The 21,955-nt window shown below is 41.3% G+C and overlaps 1 protein-coding gene across 1 annotated transcript in view; it reads left to right on the plus strand.

Moving 5' to 3' along the window:
* ENTPD5 (ectonucleoside triphosphate diphosphohydrolase 5) overlaps window positions 1-21,955 on the plus strand; it is a 41,326-nt gene that overhangs the window by 16,259 nt on the left and 3,112 nt on the right. Inside the window, exons 3-14 of the mRNA XM_088024517.1 lie at window positions 4,555-4,840; window positions 5,485-5,564; window positions 7,159-7,302; window positions 10,995-11,070; window positions 11,815-11,850; window positions 12,176-12,264; window positions 12,577-12,656; window positions 13,512-13,573; window positions 14,574-14,675; window positions 15,398-15,538; window positions 16,239-16,295; window positions 20,413-20,528. Of these exons, the coding sequence (XP_087880643.1) occupies window positions 4,555-4,840; window positions 5,485-5,564; window positions 7,159-7,302; window positions 10,995-11,070; window positions 11,815-11,850; window positions 12,176-12,264; window positions 12,577-12,656; window positions 13,512-13,573; window positions 14,574-14,675; window positions 15,398-15,538; window positions 16,239-16,295; window positions 20,413-20,528 (1,269 nt within the window). The remainder of the gene's footprint in view (window positions 1-4,554; window positions 4,841-5,484; window positions 5,565-7,158; window positions 7,303-10,994; window positions 11,071-11,814; window positions 11,851-12,175; window positions 12,265-12,576; window positions 12,657-13,511; window positions 13,574-14,573; window positions 14,676-15,397; window positions 15,539-16,238; window positions 16,296-20,412; window positions 20,529-21,955) is intronic.

Consider the following 21,955-nt stretch of genomic DNA (forward strand, 5'->3'; position numbering starts at 1 on the left):
CCCAAGAGCTGGACCTGTATCTGATTCCTCTTTTGTATCTAGAAACTAACAGTGTCTGGTGTACAATTCAAGACATTCAGTAAATGCTTGTTAATTAGACAATTTAATACCCAACTTTCTAAATTCATCACAAGGATAGAAGCCATCAAGGAGTGCAATTAACTTTCCTACTCTTGGGCTAAGGTTGTAAAAACATGAAATAGTAAGGAATTAATAACATTATTACATAGTTACATATTTAATAATTGTAAATATAACATTATTTAATAATATAAAAACAGTAGGTTATCAGTGTCCTGTGTAAAAACACAGAATTCAGTTCCTGGGCAACTTCGGCCCTACAAGCAATAATGCTACTAGTTGGCACTTAACTATCATAAAAGTAGATGAACCAGACAGTCATGTGTACCCAGAAAAAAAAAGTGGCTAAGGGAGGAGTGAAGGGTCAAGAAGAGAATGAGTTAACAAAATGCCACGTAGTTAGTTACAAACGAGCACAAAGGTGAATGTGGTTCATGAAGCTAGCTTGATTCAGAAGGGCTGAAATAGGAGCAAAGAGCAAAAGGCACCTAACAGTGACAGCAAGGATTCATGGGGAACAGGCAGACATGAGCAGGTGAGCACCCAAATGGGGCCCAGGTTCTGTGGGATTGTGGTCTGTCTCTGGGTGACATGGAAGAAGGGAATCTGGAGTGTGAAGCTCTAGGGAGGCTGCCTAGGGAGTATTAGTGTTTACTATAGAGACAAAGATATATTGAAAAGACCTTAGAAGGAAATGAGAACAGTGACAAACACTAGCTGGCACCAAGGTCTCAAAAAAATTGAAGAGCTTTGTTGGGGTGAATAGGCAAAAGTGAGCAAGAGATGTTGAGAAGACCAGTTCTGAAAGGAGTGAATTTCAGTATACTGATGTGTATACTCCCCAGTCTACAGAAAGTAAACTTGACTAGCTGCATTATTTTGAGTAGCATATGAAACACATAATTGACACATTGGAGAAACAATCCTGCCTTGGAAGTTTGGAATCGTGATCTTCCAATGGGTAGGTAATTAATTTCCTGTTGGAAAGAAGTCAGCTATCATATTCTTGTTAAATGGATAGGATCCAGGGCGCCTGGGTTGGCTCAGTTGGTTAAGCGACTGCCTTTGGCTCACGTCATGATCCTGGAGTCTCGGGATTGAGTCCCACATGGGGCTCCCTGCTTAGCAGGGAGTCTGCTTCTCCCTCTGACCCTCCCCCCTCTTGTGCTTCCTCTCTCTCTCTCTCAAATAAATAAAATCTTTAAAAAAAAAATGGATAGGATCCAGTGCCCGAGTTACTGGATCACTGTTCATCCTTTCAGAGTATTTATTCAACACCTACTGTGTGCTAGCACTGTTCCAATGCCAGGAACACATCAGTGTATACAACAAACAAAAATTCCCACCCATAGATAGCTCACATGAGGATGGCAGGGAGCAGGGAATCTGAAACAAAAAAACAAAAACACTGAAGTAATAAATTATACAGAAGATGGAAAGTCCTATGGAAAAAAATAAACAGAGGGGTGCCTGGGTGGCTCAGGTGGTTAAGCGCCTGCCTTTGGCTCAGGTCATAATCCCAGGGTCCTGGGATCGAGCCCCGCATTGGGCTCCCTGCTTCGTGGGGAGTCTGCTTCTCCCTATCCCTCTGCTGTTCCCCTTGCTTGTGCTCTCTCACTCTGTCAAATAAATAAATAAAATCTTTAAAAAAAAAAACAGGGAAGGAAGGTAGAAGATGCGCATGTGGCCAGGTGGGTTGCAGTTTTAAATAGGATAGACAGGAAAAGTCTCAAGAAGACATTTGAGCAAAGACTAACAAAGTGAGCAAGCTTTGCAGGCTGGGGTCACATGAAAAAGGATGCTGTTCTATATACTCTAAATTGTAAGCCTTTCTAGTATCATTCTTAGCGAATCTTAAAGAAAAATGAGATTGGAAATGGTGTTAGAAGGTAGGGATTGAAAGCAGAAGGGGTTATTGGATGTTTTCATCCTTTGCTTTCTCTAGAATCTACTGTTTATTTACACTGAGCACCTGGTATGACTCTGCACTTTTTCACGCCATGAAAACAGATACCTAGCATGCATTTTTTTCCCCTTGAAATCTCTTTTGAAATGAAAACAAATGTTTGCTTAATGGAAATGGAAGCTGGAGAGGTTTTTCAGAAACCACAATAATAGAGAAAATATGAGTGAGCCCTGAGAAGCTTCTGTGGAATTAGTCACAGAGGTAGAGGAAGGCTGGTGACTGGAAAGCCCCTAACTGTTCTTCCCGAGGGAGAAAAGGGACCAAGGGTTGGATAATGGACAAGGCAAGGGTCCATTAATACGCAGAGAATCTGAAAGGGTTGTTTTTGTTTTCAGTTATTTAGATTGATCTACATGACTAGCCTGTTTGCTGTAAGAGAATCTGCCAAAGGGAGTGATTTAAGATGTGAGTGTGAATCTGGCCAAGCAGTTGCCCTATTTCAGTGTTGTTTACCTGGGATAAAGTTTCCTTTGAGACTCTTAAAAGGTTTTTGGTTGTTTTTTCTCCCTAGCCAAAACCTTTATTCTTAACTATCAAGTAGAAGTCCAGCCTTGAATTGTCTTCAAACTGATAATTCTAACTCTGCCTTTCAGTACCTCAGAACTACTGTGGTTATTTTAAATAGTTCAAACTCCAAATGCAGTTAACTTCAATTTACATTATTTTATATAAAATGTCACCTTTGGGAAGAGAGACATTTTGATAAAATGAACCCTAGGAGGTCAACAGACTTGAGAATGACTGAGAATCCTCAATCTATACTCCAGATATACTCAGTTATTCTGTTAGAAATAAAGGGACTGGACAATGGGAACTTTGGAATTAGATCTTGATTAACCAGCTACTTACATAGGGAGAAGTCCAGAGATGAAAGCTGGAATAGGACACTCAAAACTGTTTTGAGCAAAGTACATAAAGGGCAATTAAGGAAGCCTTAAATGTTAGAGGATTGTCATGGCATTCTTTATGAATACCGGGAGAAAATGAAGCCGAGAGCAAAGACAATATAGCTCATCCAGGAGACATTTTTTCATGTAACTCTACTCTAGGTTTTCAGCATCATTTTTATCCAAACTATAATACACAGATCTAAAATAAAACTGAGCGCTAGTGCTAAGATTTTTGTCTTTGCTAAGACAAAAGAAATATAGGCAGTAACTTGCCATAAGGGAGGCTTTTGGAATCAGAAAAAAGAAAGGTTGGCAAGACTGAAGACTGATTTCTAATCAAGATTTCACCATTGACTTGCATTATGACTTTCAGCAAGTCAGTGAACCTCTCTGGCTTAATTTGCCCATCTGCCTTACGTGTTTTTTTGGGTGGTGGTGGTGGTTGTTTTTGTCTTTTTTTTTTTTTAAAAGATCTTATTTATTTGTCAGACATATAGAGAGAGAACACAAGCAGGGGGAGCTGCAGGCAGAGGGAGAAGGAGGCTCCTGCTGAGCATGGAGCCGGATGCGGGACTTGATCCCAGAACCCTGGGATCGTGACCTGAGCCAAAGGCAGACACTTAACCAACTGAACCACCTAGGCATCCTTTTTTTTTTTTTTTTTTTTAGAGCGGGAGTACGGGGGGAGGGAAAGAATCCCAAGCAGGCTCCACACCAGACGTGGGGCCTGATGCTGGGCCCAGTCTCACAACCCTGAGATCATGACCTGAGCTGAAATCAAGAGTCGGATGCTTAACTGACTGAGCCAGCCAGGTGCCCCCATCTGTCTTAAGTTCTTTACGGGGATAACATGGCCTGAAACCTGTGAAGGATGTTTTTTAAAACCATAATGGTCCGGGAGCCTGGCTGGCTCCGTTGGAGGAGCATGCGACTCTTGATCTGTGGGTTGTGAGTTCAAACACCATGTTCAGTGTAGAGATTACTTAAATAAATAAACAAACAAACAAAACAAAAATCCTGCAATGGTCTGTTTAAGTGTTTTTAAGTTAGGCTGATTTCCCTAAAATGTGATTGTATGTACAAGCCACTGGCAATATTAGTGGTCACAGGTAGCAGTCCAATAGCCTGAGTTTTGAAGGCTGCAGATACCCTAATGCTAGTGACGTTATAACTTCTTTGTAACTTTATGACTTTAATTCAGAAATTGAAACATCTTATATCAACCAGAAAAGACAAAAGAGAGGGAAAGAGGGAGGGAGAGAAGGTTAGTATATGATCTAAAGACAAAATTGTCAAAATAGAAAAGAAGTCAGTTAGACTCAACAATAAGAGCAGGGTGGCAGAGAAGGCCTTGAGTATGAGAGATCCACCGTACAACTGAAAGCAGAGAAGGGGGAAATATATTTTAAATCCCATTTTCCTTTTGCAACAAGATACTCTTCAGTAAAAGGTGCTAGGAGCCTATGTTACCCTGGTCTAGCTTGTTACGCTGGTTAGGAAAAATAGAGAAGGAGCACCTTGGGGGAAGGGCTGGGATTTCTATAGTAGGTGTTTCTTCCTTTACAGGTATAAACAAAAGACCAGTTGGTCTAACCATGTGTTTCTTTGTCCTATAAGCCACTGCAGGTGTATGAACAGCACTGCTTCTGCAGCAAAAGCCTAGACTCACCACACCTTGGGAAGAGAATGGCCACTACCTGGGGGGCAGCCTTTTTCATGCTGGTGGCCTCCTGTGTTTGTAGCACTGTCTTCCACAGAGACCAGCAGACTTGGTTTGAGGGTGTCTTCCTGTCTTCCATGTGCCCCATCAATGTCAGTGCCAGCACATTGTATGGAATTATGTTCGATGCAGGGAGCACTGGAACACGAATTCATGTTTACACCTTTGTGCAGAAAATACCGGGTAAGTGTAGCTGGTACCCTCACCAGTGCCTATTAATCCACAGTTCAGCATCTCCTTCCAGAAACAAATGTGCTGAGAGAATGTGATATGAATTATGGTAACTTACAGCTACTGAATGTCTTTCCTCAGAGAAGATTTTGGACTATAATTGAACATATGGTTTAATTCAATGTGAAATTAGATCTGGGTTGCCTGTAGTCTGAAACCCATAGGTCCAAGAAGTATAGCTGTAATTTGTCCTTTTCTCTAAAGTTGATGTTCCAGGGTCCAGAATATTGAGAATATTGGAAGTGGTCATGAGAGAGGAACATTGCCATCCTTGGAGAAGGAGATGAAGGGACCTTGAAGATTAACTTTTTCTGAATTTCCAGTGTTCTCAAGTTACATTTAGAGCCTAGGGTCAGCAGTAGGAGCTAGGTATCCACCCTGAGAAATGCCAGAGGGACTCTCAAGAATTGCCCATGGTCTTCTGTCCCCCTACCCAGTGCTCCTGCAAGCCACTCCTCACAGGTGGGATTACTTAGGATGGCTTGGAGGGATAGCAGGTTGATCTAGTGGGTCATATGATACAGAGCCCACTATCAAAAGCAGCCTAACTTTTGGTAATTAGCCATCTCTTCTGTTTTGTTCCACGGACAAAATAGGACAACTTCCAATTCTGGAAGGGGAAATTTTTGAATCTGTGAAGCCAGGACTTTCTGCTTTTGTAGATCAACCTAAGCAGGTGAGTTTTTACAATTAGATGTTTAGATTCTTAGTGCTTTGATAATTTTACCACACAGCCGCTGTTAAATATCTCATGCTGTTCACTAGTGATATTGAGGCCGTGTGTAAGATCAGTTTTCTGTCCTCAGCTGTACTGGATTACAGAAATTATACACCCCAGGCTCACTAGGACTTGGGCAGAAGGAAGTTAGAATAGATTGCGGACATGCAGGGATGACACCATCTTTTAAGAGATTGTTCCTTTTGTATTTACTGTTTAAGATTTTGAGTTGAAGCTGTCAACTGCATTGATTAATGTAGATACAGAAGATGGACATGGAGTTCTATAGAGTGTGAGGTATAAACATGGCAGTTGAGGCCATGTAGACCCGATGAACTTCATTTTAAAGTACCCTGATCTAGGACAGACGGTGCATGCCTATACTCTAGAAATTAGGCAAGAACTTATGAAAACAAAAATCTTTGGTTATTAGAGGATGAATGAAGAGTTTTGTTGTGACTATATTTCACATTTGAGCACCCATAATGTGCTACACCCAGTATGTCAGAGACCAGAATATTGAACTTTGGTAGCAAATTTAAAGGTATTGTTCCGTGTTACAAGCATAATCATTAACCAAAGGAAAACCTTATATTAAAAATAACTTGGGCGGCGGGGGGAATGTCCTGGGGCACCTGGCTGGCTCAGCCGGTAGAACATGCAACTCTTGATCTCAGGGTTGTGGGTTCAAGCCCCATGTTCTGTATAAAGATTACTTAAAAATATAACCTAAGAAAAAAATGGCTTGAACTTGAAGAACTGAGAAGATGTTTATTTTCTCAGCTCACTGTTGTGAAATGGTAAATACATGAGAAAATTAGGAGCTGTTGAGAGCAACTACATTATCAGAAACTGATTTGACATGTAGAGAAGATTGTGTTGTGGTAGCTAATAATTATAATAATTTAGAGGCAGCGTGTTATCAGATAAGATGTTCACTCAGGGAAACAGTGGATTTAAAATAATGGTTTTTAGTTTCATAAATTTAGTATCTACTGTGTACTGTGTGTGTAGGTGCTGGTGATGCAAATATGAACCTGACGTGTTCTGTCCTTACAGAGATCATAAAAATCGTAGCACAACAGCTACACCAGCATTTGTGTGGCAAGTATACACACTCTGCCTCATCTAATGCACTCGGCAGTTTTGTAGTGGTATGAGGTGTATCTCCCTCATATATATATATATATATAATATAAGGAGGAAACCAAGCCCCTCTGTTAAGCCACAGGGCTAGCAAGCAAGTCTTTTCTAACTCCACATCCAGTGTTTTCTTCACTGTACCCAACTTTCTGGCCTAAAGCTAATTTATGAGGCACAAAATAACAGTCAGTTAAAATGACCATGCTATGACAGAATCATTTTTGTTATTAATCAAAATTAAATGGATTTTCCTTCAAAGAAGCCTACTTCTCTGGGTTTCTTCTACAGAGCAGAATGTGCTTGGAGCCCTCTACTGCCTCACTCTTAATATCCCCCGGAACATGTTGAGGGAAGAGACAAGTGCCCCTAAATGACTTTTCACTGGATGAGTAGGTCATCTTTTTTGAAGGGTGCTGAGACTGTTCAAGGACTCTTAGAGGTGGCAAAAGACTCAATCCCCCGAAGTCACTGGAAGAGAACCCCAGTGGTCCTGAAGGCAACAGCGGGACTGCGCTTACTGCCAGAACAGAAAGCCCAGGCTCTGCTCTTTGAGGTAATTTTTGAAGTCCTTTGCATCTTGGATGATTCTTTATCCCTATGTGAATATTTTTTTCGTGGGTTTTTAGCTCTCTGGTGTGTGACTGCTACCTTTAGTATTCCACCATTGCTAAAGCACTGGGGTAACTGGGCACTTATTCTAGCTACTTACTTACATTTTTAAATGTTACTCTTGAATTTATACAGCTTTTCCTAAAGAAGTTTAAAGTACTTTCTGTCCATGGGGTTCTTAATTCTCCTAATTTGTTAAAGCATAATCACAGAAATTATGTTTAGCCCACTTTATTGAGGTAGAACTTAAAATGTGTGCATTTTAAGTGTACAGTTAAATGAATTTTGACAAATACAGAAGTTTCCTTGTACCCCTTTGCAGTCAGTACCCCCCTCCCCTGAAGTTAGGCAACCACTGATCTGCTTTCTACCATTGTAGATTAGTTTTGCTTGTTCTTACGTTTCATATAAATGTAATTACACAGTTTATGTTCTTTTTTTTTACATCTGACTTTTTTTCTCTCAGCATAAAGTATTTTTTTAATTAAATTTTTTATTTTAATCCCGGCATAGTTAACATACAGTGTTATACTAGTTTCAGGTGTACAGTATTAGTGATTCAGCAGTTCTGAACATTACTCAGGGCTCCTTATGATAAGTGCACTCTTAATACCCATCACCTATTTCACCCATGCCCCCTCACCTCCCCTCTGGTAACCATCAGTTTGTTCTTTATAGTTAAAGAGTCTGTTTTTTTTTTTGTTTGTCTCTGTTTTATTTCTTAAATTCCACATATGAGTGAGATCGTATGGTATGTCTTTCTCTGACTTACTATGCTTAGCATTATACTCTCTAACTCCATCCATGTTGTTGCAAATGGCAAAATTTTATTCTTTATGGCTGAGTAATATTCCATCGTTTATATATACCATATCTTCTTTATCCATTCATCTGTTGAAGGACACTTGGGCTACTTCCATAGTTTGGCTATTGTAGATAATGTTACAATAAACATAGGGGTGTATGTATCCCTTTTAATCAGTGTTTTTTGTATTTTTTGGATAGATACCCAGTAGTGCAATTACTGGATTGTAGGGTAGTTCTATTTTTAACTTTTTGAGGAACCCCCATACTGTTTTCCACAGTGGCTGCGCCAGTTTTCGTTCCCACCAGCAGTGCATGAGGATTCCCCCCCTTTTCTTTAACATCCTCCCCAACACTTGTTGTTTCTTGTGTTTTTGATTATATCTCATTGTAGTTTTGATTTGCATTTCCCTGTTGATTGTTGAGCATCTTGTCATGTGTCTGTTGGTCATTTGTATGTCCATTTCAACTTCTTGTTCAGATAAAAAATTTAGGAAGCTTTTTTAAACTCAAAATTGTTACCATTACTGAACATTTATTTTGCAAAAGCATGTAAACTAATAAGATTTAAATTACATATTATGAAGAATATTTATAGGTGGGATCCCATTATAACAAAAATCACAGTTGGGGCGCCTGGGTGGCTCAGTTGGTTGAGAGTCCAACTCTTGGTTTTGGCTCAGGTCATGATCTCAGGGTCATAGGATCGAGTCCCGAGTGGGGCTCTGCACTCAGCAAGGAGTCTGCTCGAGACTCTTTCCCCCTCCTTCTCCCTCCTTCTTTGCCCCACCCATGTGTGCGTGCTCTCTCTCAAGTAAATAAATAAAGTCTTTTTAAAAAAATCACAGCAAAAAATGATTCTGTATTATAAGTGTGCTAATTCAGAGCCCAAAATCCATTTTCCTTTGACTATCAGCACAGAGGGCCTTAGTCCCTTCTCCAAGAACAAGCTGCCTAGCATGTCTGCATGAGAATCTGAATCCTGATTTCTCATTCATTTATTCATTTATTCAGCATATGAGTGCTTACTATGTACTGGGCACTGGTGAAGTTCTGGGGGACATGCTGCAGGGAGCAAAAAAATGACAGTCTGTGTCGTGGTAGAGCTTGCATTCTAGTTGCAAGCGGACAGAAAACTAGACAACTCACCACAAAGTATGTCAGGTACTGTAGATGAGTTGGAGAAAGAAAAGCAGAGGAAGTCAGCTAGGGAATGCTGGTGGTGGTGTGGAGGGATACTGCTTTAAATAGGATGGTCAGGGAAGACCTCATTGATTAGATGCATTTGATCAGAGGCCTGAAAGGAATAAAGAAGCAAGCTATACAAGACATTTATAGGAAGAATATTCCACGCAAAAGAAATAGCAGGTACAAAGGCCTAGAGCATGAAATGTGCTTGCCATGTTCAAGGAACAGTATCCAGGAGGTCAGTGCAGCTGGAGGGCAAGTAAGTGATGGAAGGGAAGTAGGAGATGAGGTCAGAGAGATGTGAGGGGTTTATCATGTAGGGCCTTAAGGCAAGTGTAAGGACTTTGGCTTTTTCTCTAAGAAGGAAGTCACTGGAGGGTCTTGAGCTGAGAGGCAGGATCTGACATCTGTTTTAAAAGCACCACTCTGGGGGTGCCTGGATGGCTCAATTGGTTAGGTGTCCAACTATTAGCTCAGGTCTTGATCTCAGGGTTGTGAGTTTAAGACCTGCTTTAGGCTCCATGCTGGCTGTGGAGCCTACTTAACTAAAAAAAGGGGCAGGTGCCTGGGGTGTTCAGTTGGTTGGGCATCCGACCTCATGGCTCAGGTCATGATCTCAGGGTTGTGGGGTTGAGCTAGCTTTGGGCTCTGTGCTCAGTAGGGAGTCAGCTTGAGATTCTCTCCCTCTCCCTTTCCCCCACCAACACGTGGACACACTCACTCTCTAAAATAAATTTAAAAAAATCTTTTAAAAAAAAAAGAAAGAAGCACCACTCTGGTTGCTGTATTAAGAATAAACTGTGGGCAGGGGAGAAGAATGGAGAAGGCAAGAGCAGAAACTCTTTGTGTTTATTCCTGTTTGCTTATCTGTCTTCTCTTTAAAAACTAACTCATAGATCACTTAACTGGCTTTTCCTGGATGAAACAGAGTCCAGAGGTCATCACATGAAGTGTTTCATCCTGTCAGGAATGAGAACAGCCAGCAGACCAGAGTTCCTTCTATTCCTGTTTGGAAAGTCTCCCCCTTGCCTCATGATAATCATATTAAAAAATAAGACATAACACCCATGTCACTGACCTATATTTATGGAGAGTCAAGGATGTGTGAGATGTTCATTCCCATCTCCTAAAATAGGATAAATAAATCTAGATCTGGGGTCTCTGTGGACTCATGAGGCCTCAGCCATGTGCTTGAATCTAACGGGGGCTGACAGCAGAGTACCCCAGCCTACAGACATGAGCCCCATTTATGAGCAAGGGCAAAGACCTGCAGAATTTGGTGTGAGAGTAGAAGAAATGTTTCTATAGCCTCAGGAGCTGCCCAGTAACAATTACAGGATCCTGATTTGAGCTGGAAGGGTTCAAATGTATGCCCTTTCCTAGGTCCAGTTCACCTATAAATTTCAATAGTTTGGTTGAGATTTATTTTAAAGTCAGAGGAATCCCTGTATTTTGTTTTTACAAGAAACCAGTAATGGCTTGTGTAGTTCCTTCTCTAGTTTTTTAGGGAAAAAGAATGTTCTGCCAAAATTTTATCTAGGGAAATGAAGAGTGTAGTTTTCTAAGCCTTAATAAGATAGAGCCAAAATACGGAAATCTTCTTTATTGCCTTAGGGAATCCAGACTTTTCCCCTTTTTCTTTAGGTGAGAGAAATCTTCAAGAAATCACCTTTCCTGGTACCAGATGACAGTGTTAGCATCATGGACGGATCCTATGAAGGTGGGAGAGGTGTTAATACATGTTCTGAGGGGAGAGGGCCAGGATTAATAAAAGATTTGATTAAAAGAACTGGGAACAGGGGCGCCTGGGTGGCTCAGTCATTAAGCGTCTGCCTTCAGATTGGGTCATGATCCCAGGGTCCTGGGATCAAGCCCCGCATCGGGTTCCCTGCTCCGCGGGAAGCTGCTTCTCCCTCTCCCACTCCCCCTGTTGTGTTCCCTCTCTTGCTGAGTCTCTCCTTGTCAAATAAATAAATTTTTAAAAATCTTTAAAAAAAAATAAAGCGGTGCCTTTAAAATAAAAAATAAAAGAACTGGGAACAGGGATGGGGTGCTGAAGTAAAAGGAACTAAATAAGGAGAAGCAAATAAGCCAGGAGGGATGGGCTAAGAGAAAATGGAAGGAGAGGGAGAAGGAAAATGTGTGTTTTAGATACAAAATTTTATTTTTATTTTTATTTATTTATTTTTAAAGATTTTATTTATTTGACAGACAGTGAGAGAGGGAACACAAGCAGGGGGAGTGGGGGAGGGAAAAGCAGGCTCCCCACAGAGCAGGGAACCCAACGTGGGGCTCGATCCCAGGACCCTGAGATCACGACCTGAGCCGAAGGCAAACGCTTAACGACTAAGCCACCCAGGCGCCCGTAGACACAAAATTTTAGAGAAAAAGACCAAAAATAAGGTCAAGGAAGATCAGGGGAAAATGCTCTGAGATGTAATCCCTGTTTTTCTCTCTCTTTCAGGCATCTTAGCTTGGGTTACTGTGAATTTTCTGACAGGTAATACATTCTCAAGCTTATTCTAAGACGTTATAACTGGGTTTCATACAGGGTCGAAGAGTAAATAACCCTTTTGCTTGTACTGTGTTTAAAAAAAAGAGAAGGAAAAGATAGGAAGTTAATGTTTATACCCTATCTTCAAGACCTTAGCTGCCCCAAGAGTCCCTATAGGTTAGCACTCACGTACAGCCTCCCGGGCTGGGGAGCAGTGGAATGTTAATGGAACACCTGCAGGATACAACAAGAGCAGGAGAGAGATTGCAGACAGAGGAGTGTTGGGCTGTCCTGGAAGCAGAAGATATTCAGAGCTGGCTCTCATTCACAGGTCAGCTGCATGGCCACAGCCAGGAGACTGTGGGGACCCTGGACCTGGGGGGGGCCTCCACCCAAATTACGTTCCTACCCCAGTTTGAGGTGAGTTATTTACACGAAGGCTGGTTAGCAGCCCACTTGGCAGGCATATCATGGTGCCAAGAAAGTGGGTCCCCATTTTCAGACAGTAGCTCCACCACAAATAGGTTGAGTAGAGTCAGTTAATGACTGGGTGTGCTTCCCCTGGCCCCCCCACTGCTCAGAGTCCCTTTGATTCCTCCAGCTTTGTGAGATCAGCAGCTTAGTCTGTCTCTTTCATCTCTGATTTTTTGGGGGAGGGACAGGGATGGTGGTGGTAACACCTCCAGACAGTTGCAGATCCTGAATAGTCTTTTTGCTCTTTCTGATTTGCAGAAAACCCTGGAACAAACACCTCAGGGCTACCTCACTTCATTTGAGATGTTTAACAGCACTTACAAGCTCTATACACATAGGTGAGGAGGGGGACAGGGAGGAATAATATTTCTTGTTGCATGATTCTCCTAACTTTTCAAAGCATTTTCACATCTGTTATTGTATCTGACTAGCCTTACAAAGTCTCTGCCAACCCCCAAAGGTCTGGTGACTGAAACCAAAGCCACTTACCAAAGCCCAAGGACCCAAGGGGTTTCTCCATTCATGGCCTCAAAAGTATAGAACTTAAAGGGTCAAAAGTTTTCTCCAGAGAGGGGCTCCTGGGTGGCTCAGTCAGTTAAGTGTCTGTCTTCGGCTCAGGTCATGATCCCAGGGGCCTGGGATTGAGCCCCAGGCAGGCTCCCTGCTCAGCAGGGAGTCTGTTTCTCCCTCTCCCTCTGTCGCTCCCGCCCACTCATTCTCTGTCTCTCTCTCCCCCCCTCACTCTCTCTCTCTTCCCCCAAATAAACAAATAAATAAACTTAAAAAAAAAAGTTTTCTCTAGCTAGAGGACACTTGGAGAATCTTCAGCCAAAGATCTCTGCCAACTCCTTTTTAGTTTGCTTTCAGATGTTCAGAATCCATCCTTGGATTTGATCACAGTGGGCCTGGAAGCTAAAGTAATGAGAGCTTTTCTGGGCATGGTTCCCAAGGTGGGATCCTAGAAAGTGTCACTGGTTCTGGCCTTTAAATCATAGGCATGGAAAGTTCTGGATGGCCTTGATCTGAACTGTGCAGAAATTACCACTTGTCCACACAAGATGAAGAGGTCACAGAGAACAAGGTTTTCCCCTCTCCAGTGGGAGACAGAGAAACCATACTGCTTTTGAAAGAGATAGCTTTAGGCTGGAGAACTTCAGGACCAGCATGAAATTAGTCAATCCTGTATTTTACAGTTACTTGGGATTTGGATTGAAAGCTGCAAGACTAGCAACCCTGGGAGCCCTGGAAACAGAAGGTTCGTCTGGTACCTGTGCTGGTTGGGGTGTGGTGAGAGTGACACCCATACACAGCTTGCATTTCCCCTTCCTTCACAGTGATTCTGTGGAGGAAAGAAAGGGTTATGCTCATTTAGGAAGCATGTATTGTATAATAGACATAACAGCAGATTCTTTTTCTACTTTATGTTGTGTTCTGTTGTCTTAGTATACATTATTAGCCATTTCTAGAATGAAGTCTGTATATAGGGGCAACACGTGACCAGGAGGCTGCTGCAGAAATTCAAAACTCCAAGAGTGAATGTGGCAGAAGTTTGCTCAAGCCCTTAGTTGTACATGGGAGGTACAGGAAGCAACATCAGTCCACTTGCAAGGTGGAGTGATTGAGCAACTTTATTCATCTCTTCAAAGGTGGTAGAGCAGTTAAGAGCTCAGCTTTTGGGGTCAGGCAGAACTGGGTTCAGTCCCACTTTGTGATTTGGGGCAAGTTAGCTAACGTTTCTGTGCCCCTTTCCTCACCTTATATGAGAGTTTGCATTTAATATACTTTTTACCGTGCCCGGCTCACAGTAAACTCTTATTGTGATGATGATTGTATAGCATTTCAGAGTTTACAAAACATCTTCAAATGTATTTCATTTAAGCCTCACAACAACCAATGAGAAAAGTAGAATAGTATTTTTTCCCTTTTTTTAGGCAGGAAGGAACTTATTCCATTGTAAGTTTTGGATTTCTTTGAGATGTGATGAAAGCCATGGACCCCTCTGCCAAATGCACAGATGCACAACAATTTATCTGTAGTTTCAGAGGGTTCACCAACCCCACAACGCCCATTTGTGAACCCTGAGTTAAGAATTCATAGGGTGAAGTCATGGAACTACCTACTTTTTGGTAATTCCTTTTAACTTGACTGGCTTCTTGCTTGCATGGATGTGTGCATGTGTGCATGTGTCTCTCTCACTCTTGCACACACCCTCTCTCAAATCCTTGCCTCTTACTCTGTGGCCTGGCTTCTTTCAGGGATTGATGGACACACTTTCCGAAGTGCCTGTCTACCGAGATGGTTGGAAGCGGAGTGGATCTTTGGGGGTGTGAAATACCAGTATGGTGGCAACAAAGAAGGCAAGCGATGTTTTTTCACTGGTTGAAATTACCTTTACAGTAGAAGTCCGGAAAAATTCCATGGGAAATGTTTTCCAGAACTCAAGACAAGCTTGTCTTTTGCAGGGACTCATTCCAAATAGATCTTGGTATGCAGTAGAGGAATAATGTGAAATGACAGCAAACAAGGCAACCATCCCTCTGTCCTGCTCTTTCCCTGTCCAAGTGTTGTGGATCCATTAGAAACCTGTTCTTAACCTGGGTCTAATGCTTTAAGGGTCTCTGCCCTCCGCAAGGAGAAACTCTGTCTAGAAACTATAGATTCCATTAATGTTTAGCTTTTTTAAATTATAGTAACATTTAAAACCGAGACATTAGAAAAAATAATTCATCTTGGTATTATAAAAAGCAAAGACCTTAATATCAAGGAAAAATCTAAATTTTTCCAGTGAAGGAAGCGGTGAGACTTCTGGATGCTTCTTATAAATACCATGGGACATAGGCTAGGCAGCAGCTTGAGTTGGATATGGCTATTTTTGGTGAACACAGGTTCAGGAGGGAAGCTGCCATGGGAAAGCAGGTGCCTTTCCTCCAGAGTGACAGGGCTATGGAAGTTTGTTCATCTTTGTCAGCCCTTTGTCCTGAGCCTCAACATTCTGCTTTCCTTGATCCTCCTGTTTCTTTGTTGGCTCCTGACAGCTTGCCTCAGCGAGCTTTCATTTTTCTCACCTTTGCCATGGCAGGAGAGATGGGCTTTGAGCCCTGCTACGCTGAAGTGCTGAGGGTGGTCCAAGGAAAACTTCACCAGCCAGAGGAGGTCCAGAAGAGCTCCTTCTACGCTTTCTCGTACTATTATGATCGTGCTGTTGACACGGACATGATTGGTACGTTTACTCCAGGAATCAGCCTGGGGAGGGAACCGGGCAAAGCTGTCCTGGGGAAGGGAAAGGGAGAAGAGGAGCATTTGAAATGCTTTGTCATAAGTGATCACACTACTCTTCTCCAGTGCTGGCTGTTGAATGATAATTGCTGCAGTGGAAGGGTGAATATGATTTAGAATCTTTTGCTAGAAAGTAGCATAAAGAGACACATATGAAGTCTATTTTTTTATATTTTTATTGAGGTATAACTGATATAAAATAAAATATGTTTAAAGTGTACAATTTACTAAGTTTTGACATAGGTGTATACCCATTAAGCCATCACCAAAATCAAATAATATGTCCATTACCCCAAAAAGTTTCTTACTCCCCCTTGATAACTTTTATTTCCTTATCACAGTAGTAATGCTTTTTGTTAGCTGTGAATGTATGTGTGTGATCTGTGATGGCCTGAGATATGAATTAATATCCTATTTTCTATTTTTATAACAGGTGAATTTTTTTATTGTGGTTAAATATACATGGAATAATTATTAATAAAATAGTCTACATAGATTATATTATATGGCTATGTCATGTTTGTTTAGCCCATTCTGTAATGTTAGAAATTTTACTTCCAGTTTTTCATTATTATAAATAGCACTAAGATGAATTTCCTTGTTTCCTTGAAGGTTTTTTGACATTAGCTACTGTTTCATTTTAGATTATGAAACAGGGGGTGTTTTAAAAGTTGAAGATTTTGAAAGAAAAGCAAGGGAAGGTAAGTGCCAGTGGAAGCCCATGAAGGCGAGTCCATGCATCTGTGCCTGCGAACTGCAGTGACCTGAAAGTGACCCAAAGCACTGCAGTCAGCAGAAAGCCTCCCAGAAGGCTGGTTTCCTGTTTTTGCCCGGAATTAAAAGCATTAAGTGGCATAGAAATCCATGGGAATAAAAGAGGCTTTGGGGAGATGGTGAAAACCTTTTCTTCTTTCTACATTTCTTTCTTCCTTCCTTTTTTTTTCTATTGAAGTATAATTGACATACAATGTTATATCAGTTTTAGGTGTACAACATATAGATTTGACTATACATTACCCAGTGTTCGGCATGATAATATAGTCACTATCTTTCGCCATACAATATTACTACAGTGTTACTGACTGTATTCCCTATGCTGTACTTTCCATCTCTGACTTATTTATTTTACAGCTGAAAGTTTGTACCTCTTAATTTCCTTCACCTATTTTTCCCATCCCCCTACCCGTCTCCCCTCTGGCAACCACCAGTTGTTCTATTTAAGAGTCTGGTTTTTTCTTTGTTCATTTGTTTCGTTTTTGGGGAGGGTTCCACGTATAAGTGAAATCATATGGTAGTTGTCTTTCTCTGTCTGACTGAACTTCACTTAACATAACACCCTCTAGATCCTTCCACATCATAACGAGTGACAAGGTACCATTTTTTTATGGCTGAGTAGTATTCCATTGTGTGTGTGTGTGTATGTATTATGTATACATATGTATAGAAGATGTGTGTGTATACATAATATATAATATGTATATTACATATTATACAATGTATGTATAATGTACATTATGTATACATACACACCACGTCTTCTTTATCCATTCATCTATCAATGGATACTTGGGCTGCTTCCATAATTTGGCTATTATAAGTAATGTAATAAACACAGGGGAGCTTATATCTTTTTGAATTAGCGTTTTCATTTTCTTGGGGTAAATAGGCAGTAGTAGAATTACTGGATCATATGGTATTTTTTTTTCCCCGTGTTTTTTTTTTAATTTTTATTGTTATGTTAATCACCATACATTACATCATTAGTTTTTGATGTAGTGTTCCATGATTCACTGTTTGCGTATAACACCCAGTGCTCCATGCATAACATGCCCTCTTTAATACCCATCACCAGGCTAACCCATCCTCCCACCCCCCCCCAGAACCCTCAGTTTGTTTTTCAGAGTCCATCGTCTCTCATGGTTTGTCTCCCCCTCCGATTCCCCCCCCCCATTCTTCCCCTCCTGCTATCATCTTTTTTTTTTCTTAACATATGAGATCTTGCCAATTGCAATGACGTGGATGGAACTGGAGGGTGTTATGCTGAGCGAAGTAAGTCAATCAGAGAAAGACATGTATCATCTGACCTCACTCATATGGTATTTCTATTTTTCATTTTTGAGGAACCTCCATACTGTTGTCCGCCGTGGCTGCACCAGTTTGCACGGCACAAGGGTTCCCTTTTCTCCACATCCTCACCTACACTTGTTATTTCTTTTCTTTTTGATACTAGACATTCTGATTGGTGTGAGGTGATACCTTATTGTGGTTTTGATTTGCATTCCCCTGATGATGAGTGATGTTGAGCATCTTTCCATGTGTCTGTTGGCCACTGCATGTTTTCCTTGGAAAAATGTCTATTCAGGTCCTTTGCCCATTTTTTTTTCAAATACTTAAGATTTATTTCCTACAGTGGCTAATGTAAGCAAATTATACTTTTTTGTACAATTCACGTATTGCATGAAATATTAAAACATCAATTTTATTTTTATTTTTTAGGGAGGGAGGGAGAGAGGAGGGTGGGGCACAGGAAGAGGGGGAGAGAGAGAATCTTAAGGAGGCTCCACACCCAGTGCAGAGCCCAACGAAGGCCTGATCTCACAACCCTGAGATCGTGACCTGAGTGGAAATCAAGAGTTAGACGCTTAACTGACTGAGCCACCCAGGCACCCCTAAAACATAAATTTGAAACATTTGAAAATTATTATATGAAAGTATAAATACATGTGTATAAAATTAGATTATTCTGGAACACCTGGGTAGCTCAGTAGATTAAGCGTCTGCCTTCAGCTCATGTCATGATCCCAGCGTCCTGGGATTGAGTCCCACGTCTGGCTCCTTGCTCAGCAGGGAGCCTGCTTCTCCCTCTGCCCTGCTGCTTCCCCCTGCTTGTGCTTATGCTCTCTCTCTCTGACAAATAAGTAAAATCTTTAAAAAATAAAATAAAATTAGATTTTTTTTTTTAAGATTTTATTTAGGGCAACCCATTCAGGACCCCTTTCACTCTAGAGAGCTTTTTTTCTTTCCTTTCTGTTCTCACCTTCACTTAATAAACTTTCACTTCACTTCAAAAAAAAATTATTTATTTTGGGGGAGGGGAGAGCATAAGCAGGGGGAGTGGCAACTAGAGGGAGAAGCAGACTCTCTGCTGAGCAAGAAGCCTGATACGGGACTCAATCCCAGGACCCTGGGATCATGACCTGAGCCGAAGGCAGATGCTTAACTGACTGAGCCACCCAGGCATCCCTAAAATTAGATTATTCTTTAGACAAGTTTCAAGATTGAGAATGCGTTAAAAATGATGGTAGAAGTTGAAGGTTGACAAACCTTGCATATGGGAGAAGACATCATCTACGAAGTTAATGGGTGGAATAATAAACTTGGAGACATTATTTGTAGCATATAAAATAGGTAAAGGTTAATAACACTAGCATATAAAATGGTCCTAAAAATTATTAACATTTTATATTCAAAAATTAATGTCTAAATATTAAATAGTCACTAAAGAAAAGTTGTATCAGTTTTCTATTGCTGTGATAACAAGTTACCATAAATGTAGTGCCTTTGCCCATTTCTTTAATAGGATTGTTTCTTTGGTGTTGAGTTGTGTAAGTTCTTTATATATTTTAGATATCAACCCCTATTGGACATACCATTTGCAAACATCTCCCATTCAGTAGGTTGCCCTTTTATTTTGTTGATGGTTTCCTTTGCTGTATAAAATCTTTTTTATTTTGATGTAGTCCCAATAGTTTATTTTTGCTTTTGTTTCCCTTGCCTGGGGAGATATATCCATAAATATGTTGCTAAGGCTGATGTCCAAGAGATTACTGCCTATTTTCTTTTAGGAGTTTTATAGTTTCAGGTCTCACATTGAGGTATTTAATCTATTTTGAGTTTATTTTTATGTATGGTGGTCTTCCTTTTTTAAAAAAAATTGAAATAGTGTTATCAGTGTTAATGAAACACTGAGCACCAAAATATATGGGAAATAGCCACAGAGGCCTGCTTGAGAGAGTTCCTGGAAATACAAATAAATGATCTTAGCCATGGGCCCCAAAGTAGGGCTAACTGGTATTTCCTGGTCTTCTGGGCCTCAATATTAATGATATATAAAGGACTTAGTTGAATTAAGCCCCAACAATAGGTTATAGAAATTTAGCAAATAAACTAGGATCCCAGGGGCACCTGGGTGGCTCAGTTGGTTAAGCGTCTGCCTTTGGCTCAGGTCATGATCCCAGGGTCCTGGGATCGAGTCCCACATGGGGCTTCCTGCTCAGTGGGGAGCCTACTTCTCCCTTTGCCTGCCATTCTCCCTGCTTGTGCCCTCTTCCTCTCTGACAAATAAATAAAATAAAATAAATAAACTAGGATCCCAGGTCCATCTGAGGTCATGATCCCAGGGTCCTGGGATCGAGTCCTGCGTCGGGCTCCCTGCTCCTTGGGAGCCTGTTTCTCCCTCTGCTTCTCTCTCTCTCTCTCTCCCTCTGTCTCTCATGAATAAATAAATAAAATCTTTAAAAAAAAAAAAAGATTCTAAAATACATAAGACATACTACAAATACACAAGGCATTCAACACTATTGAGAACTTGAATAAGCCACTCACTGGTGACACCAGTGACACCAGATGGGATATCTGAAATGTGCAAGAGGCTGTGGTCTTGCGGGGGCTGTCAGTGCACACAGTTCTAGTCGTCACGACTCCCAGGCATCAACCACATGGAGAATTCTGCTTTGCTTATCCTAAGTCTATGTTAAGAGGAAATCGTACGCCTGCCAGTTGGCTGCAAGCTTGGATTCCACTCTTCCTCCCTTTCAGTGTGTGATAACTTGGAAAACTTCACCTCAGGCAGTCCTTTCCTGTGCATGGATCTCAGTTACATCACAGCCCTGTTGAAGGACGGCTTTGGCTTTGCAGACAGTACCATCTTACAGGTAAGAGAGAATCACAAAACGGTCCACTTCTCTCGGAATTAGGAAAACACTTGTGTAGTAATCAGAGTGGCTGCAGGTGGAATTATGCGGGGTTTTTATTAGGGATGTGGGCAAAGTGCTGTGCAAGATACCATGAATGTGGGGAAATTAGCTTGATGTAATGGTAGCTTCTAAGTGTATTCCCAGGCACGCTATCCCAGGGGTCACAGAGCAGAAAGGCTTACATCCCAAATCAAGGTGCCCAAGTCACATGGTTTATTAAAGCAAATTTAAAACTCAGGGCAAGAAGCAAAGGGAAGAAATGGGTTAGGAACACACAGGATAGGGTGCAGGCAGGTTGGGAGTGCCATACTTCTTAAATCCTGGGTTCATATGTCCTGCCTCTCTCTCTGCTGCTGATAGTGTAGTTATAAGTACTAGAGCTGATCAAGGGGGTACAGGGACAGAAGGTGCCTGTGGCCATCGGACAGATTTGCTCAATTTGGAGAGGCACAGGGGCAGGTACACTCATTAGCCCATTAGATGGTTTTATTTGGCAGAGGACAAAAGGGTGTCACCAGTGAGTGGCTTATTCAAGTTCTCAATAGTGTTGAATGCCTTGTGTATTTGTAGTATGTCTTATGTATTTTAGAATCTTTTTTTTTTTTTAAAGATTTTATTTATTTATTCATGAGAGACAGAGGGAGAGAGAGAGAGAAGCAGAGGGAGAAACAGGCTCCCAAGGAACAGGGAGCCCGATGCAGGACTCGATCCCAGGACTCTGGGATCATGACCTGAGCCGAAGGCAGATGCTTAACCATCTGAGCCACCCAGGTGCCCTTTTTTTTTGTTTAAAGATTTTATTTATTTGAGAGAGAGAGCACATGAGGGGGGGAGGGTCAGAGGGAGAAGCAGACTCCCTGCCGAGCAGGGAGCTTGATACAGGACTTGATCCCGGGACTCCAGGATCATGACCTGAGCCAAAGGCAGTCGCTTAACCGACTGAGCCACCCAGGTGCCCGGTCTTATGTATTTTATATGTGTCTCATATGTTTAGTGTCCCTTGAATCTTGGGTCCCTCTTTGTCTTCCTGTTCTGTCCATCCTTTTCAGCACATGCAGGCTCCACTTGATCTGTAGGAAATTATCTATTCTAAACACATCTTTTATGTTCCGTCCACCCCATTTACTTTGTTGTCTTCTGTACCACAATTGGATAACTGTACATTATGGTTACAAAGATAATTAAGATACGGTCTTATCCTCAAATAGCATATAGTCTCTTAGAGGAGATGTGACAGAAATACAAATATGGTGAATCATGGAACACTACATCAAAAACTGATGATGAATGGTGATTAACATAACATAATAAAAAAAAAAAGAAATACAAGTATGGCACAGGCAACTTTGAACTCTGGGGTCAAGTAGGTAGACTCTGCTTTGCTT

Source organism: Eumetopias jubatus, unplaced genomic scaffold (assembly GCF_037043125.1).
Source record: "Eumetopias jubatus isolate StellerSeaLion01/CBP00866 unplaced genomic scaffold, mEumJub1_p1.0 scaffold_7, whole genome shotgun sequence".
Lineage (NCBI taxonomy): Eukaryota > Metazoa > Chordata > Mammalia > Carnivora > Otariidae > Eumetopias > Eumetopias jubatus.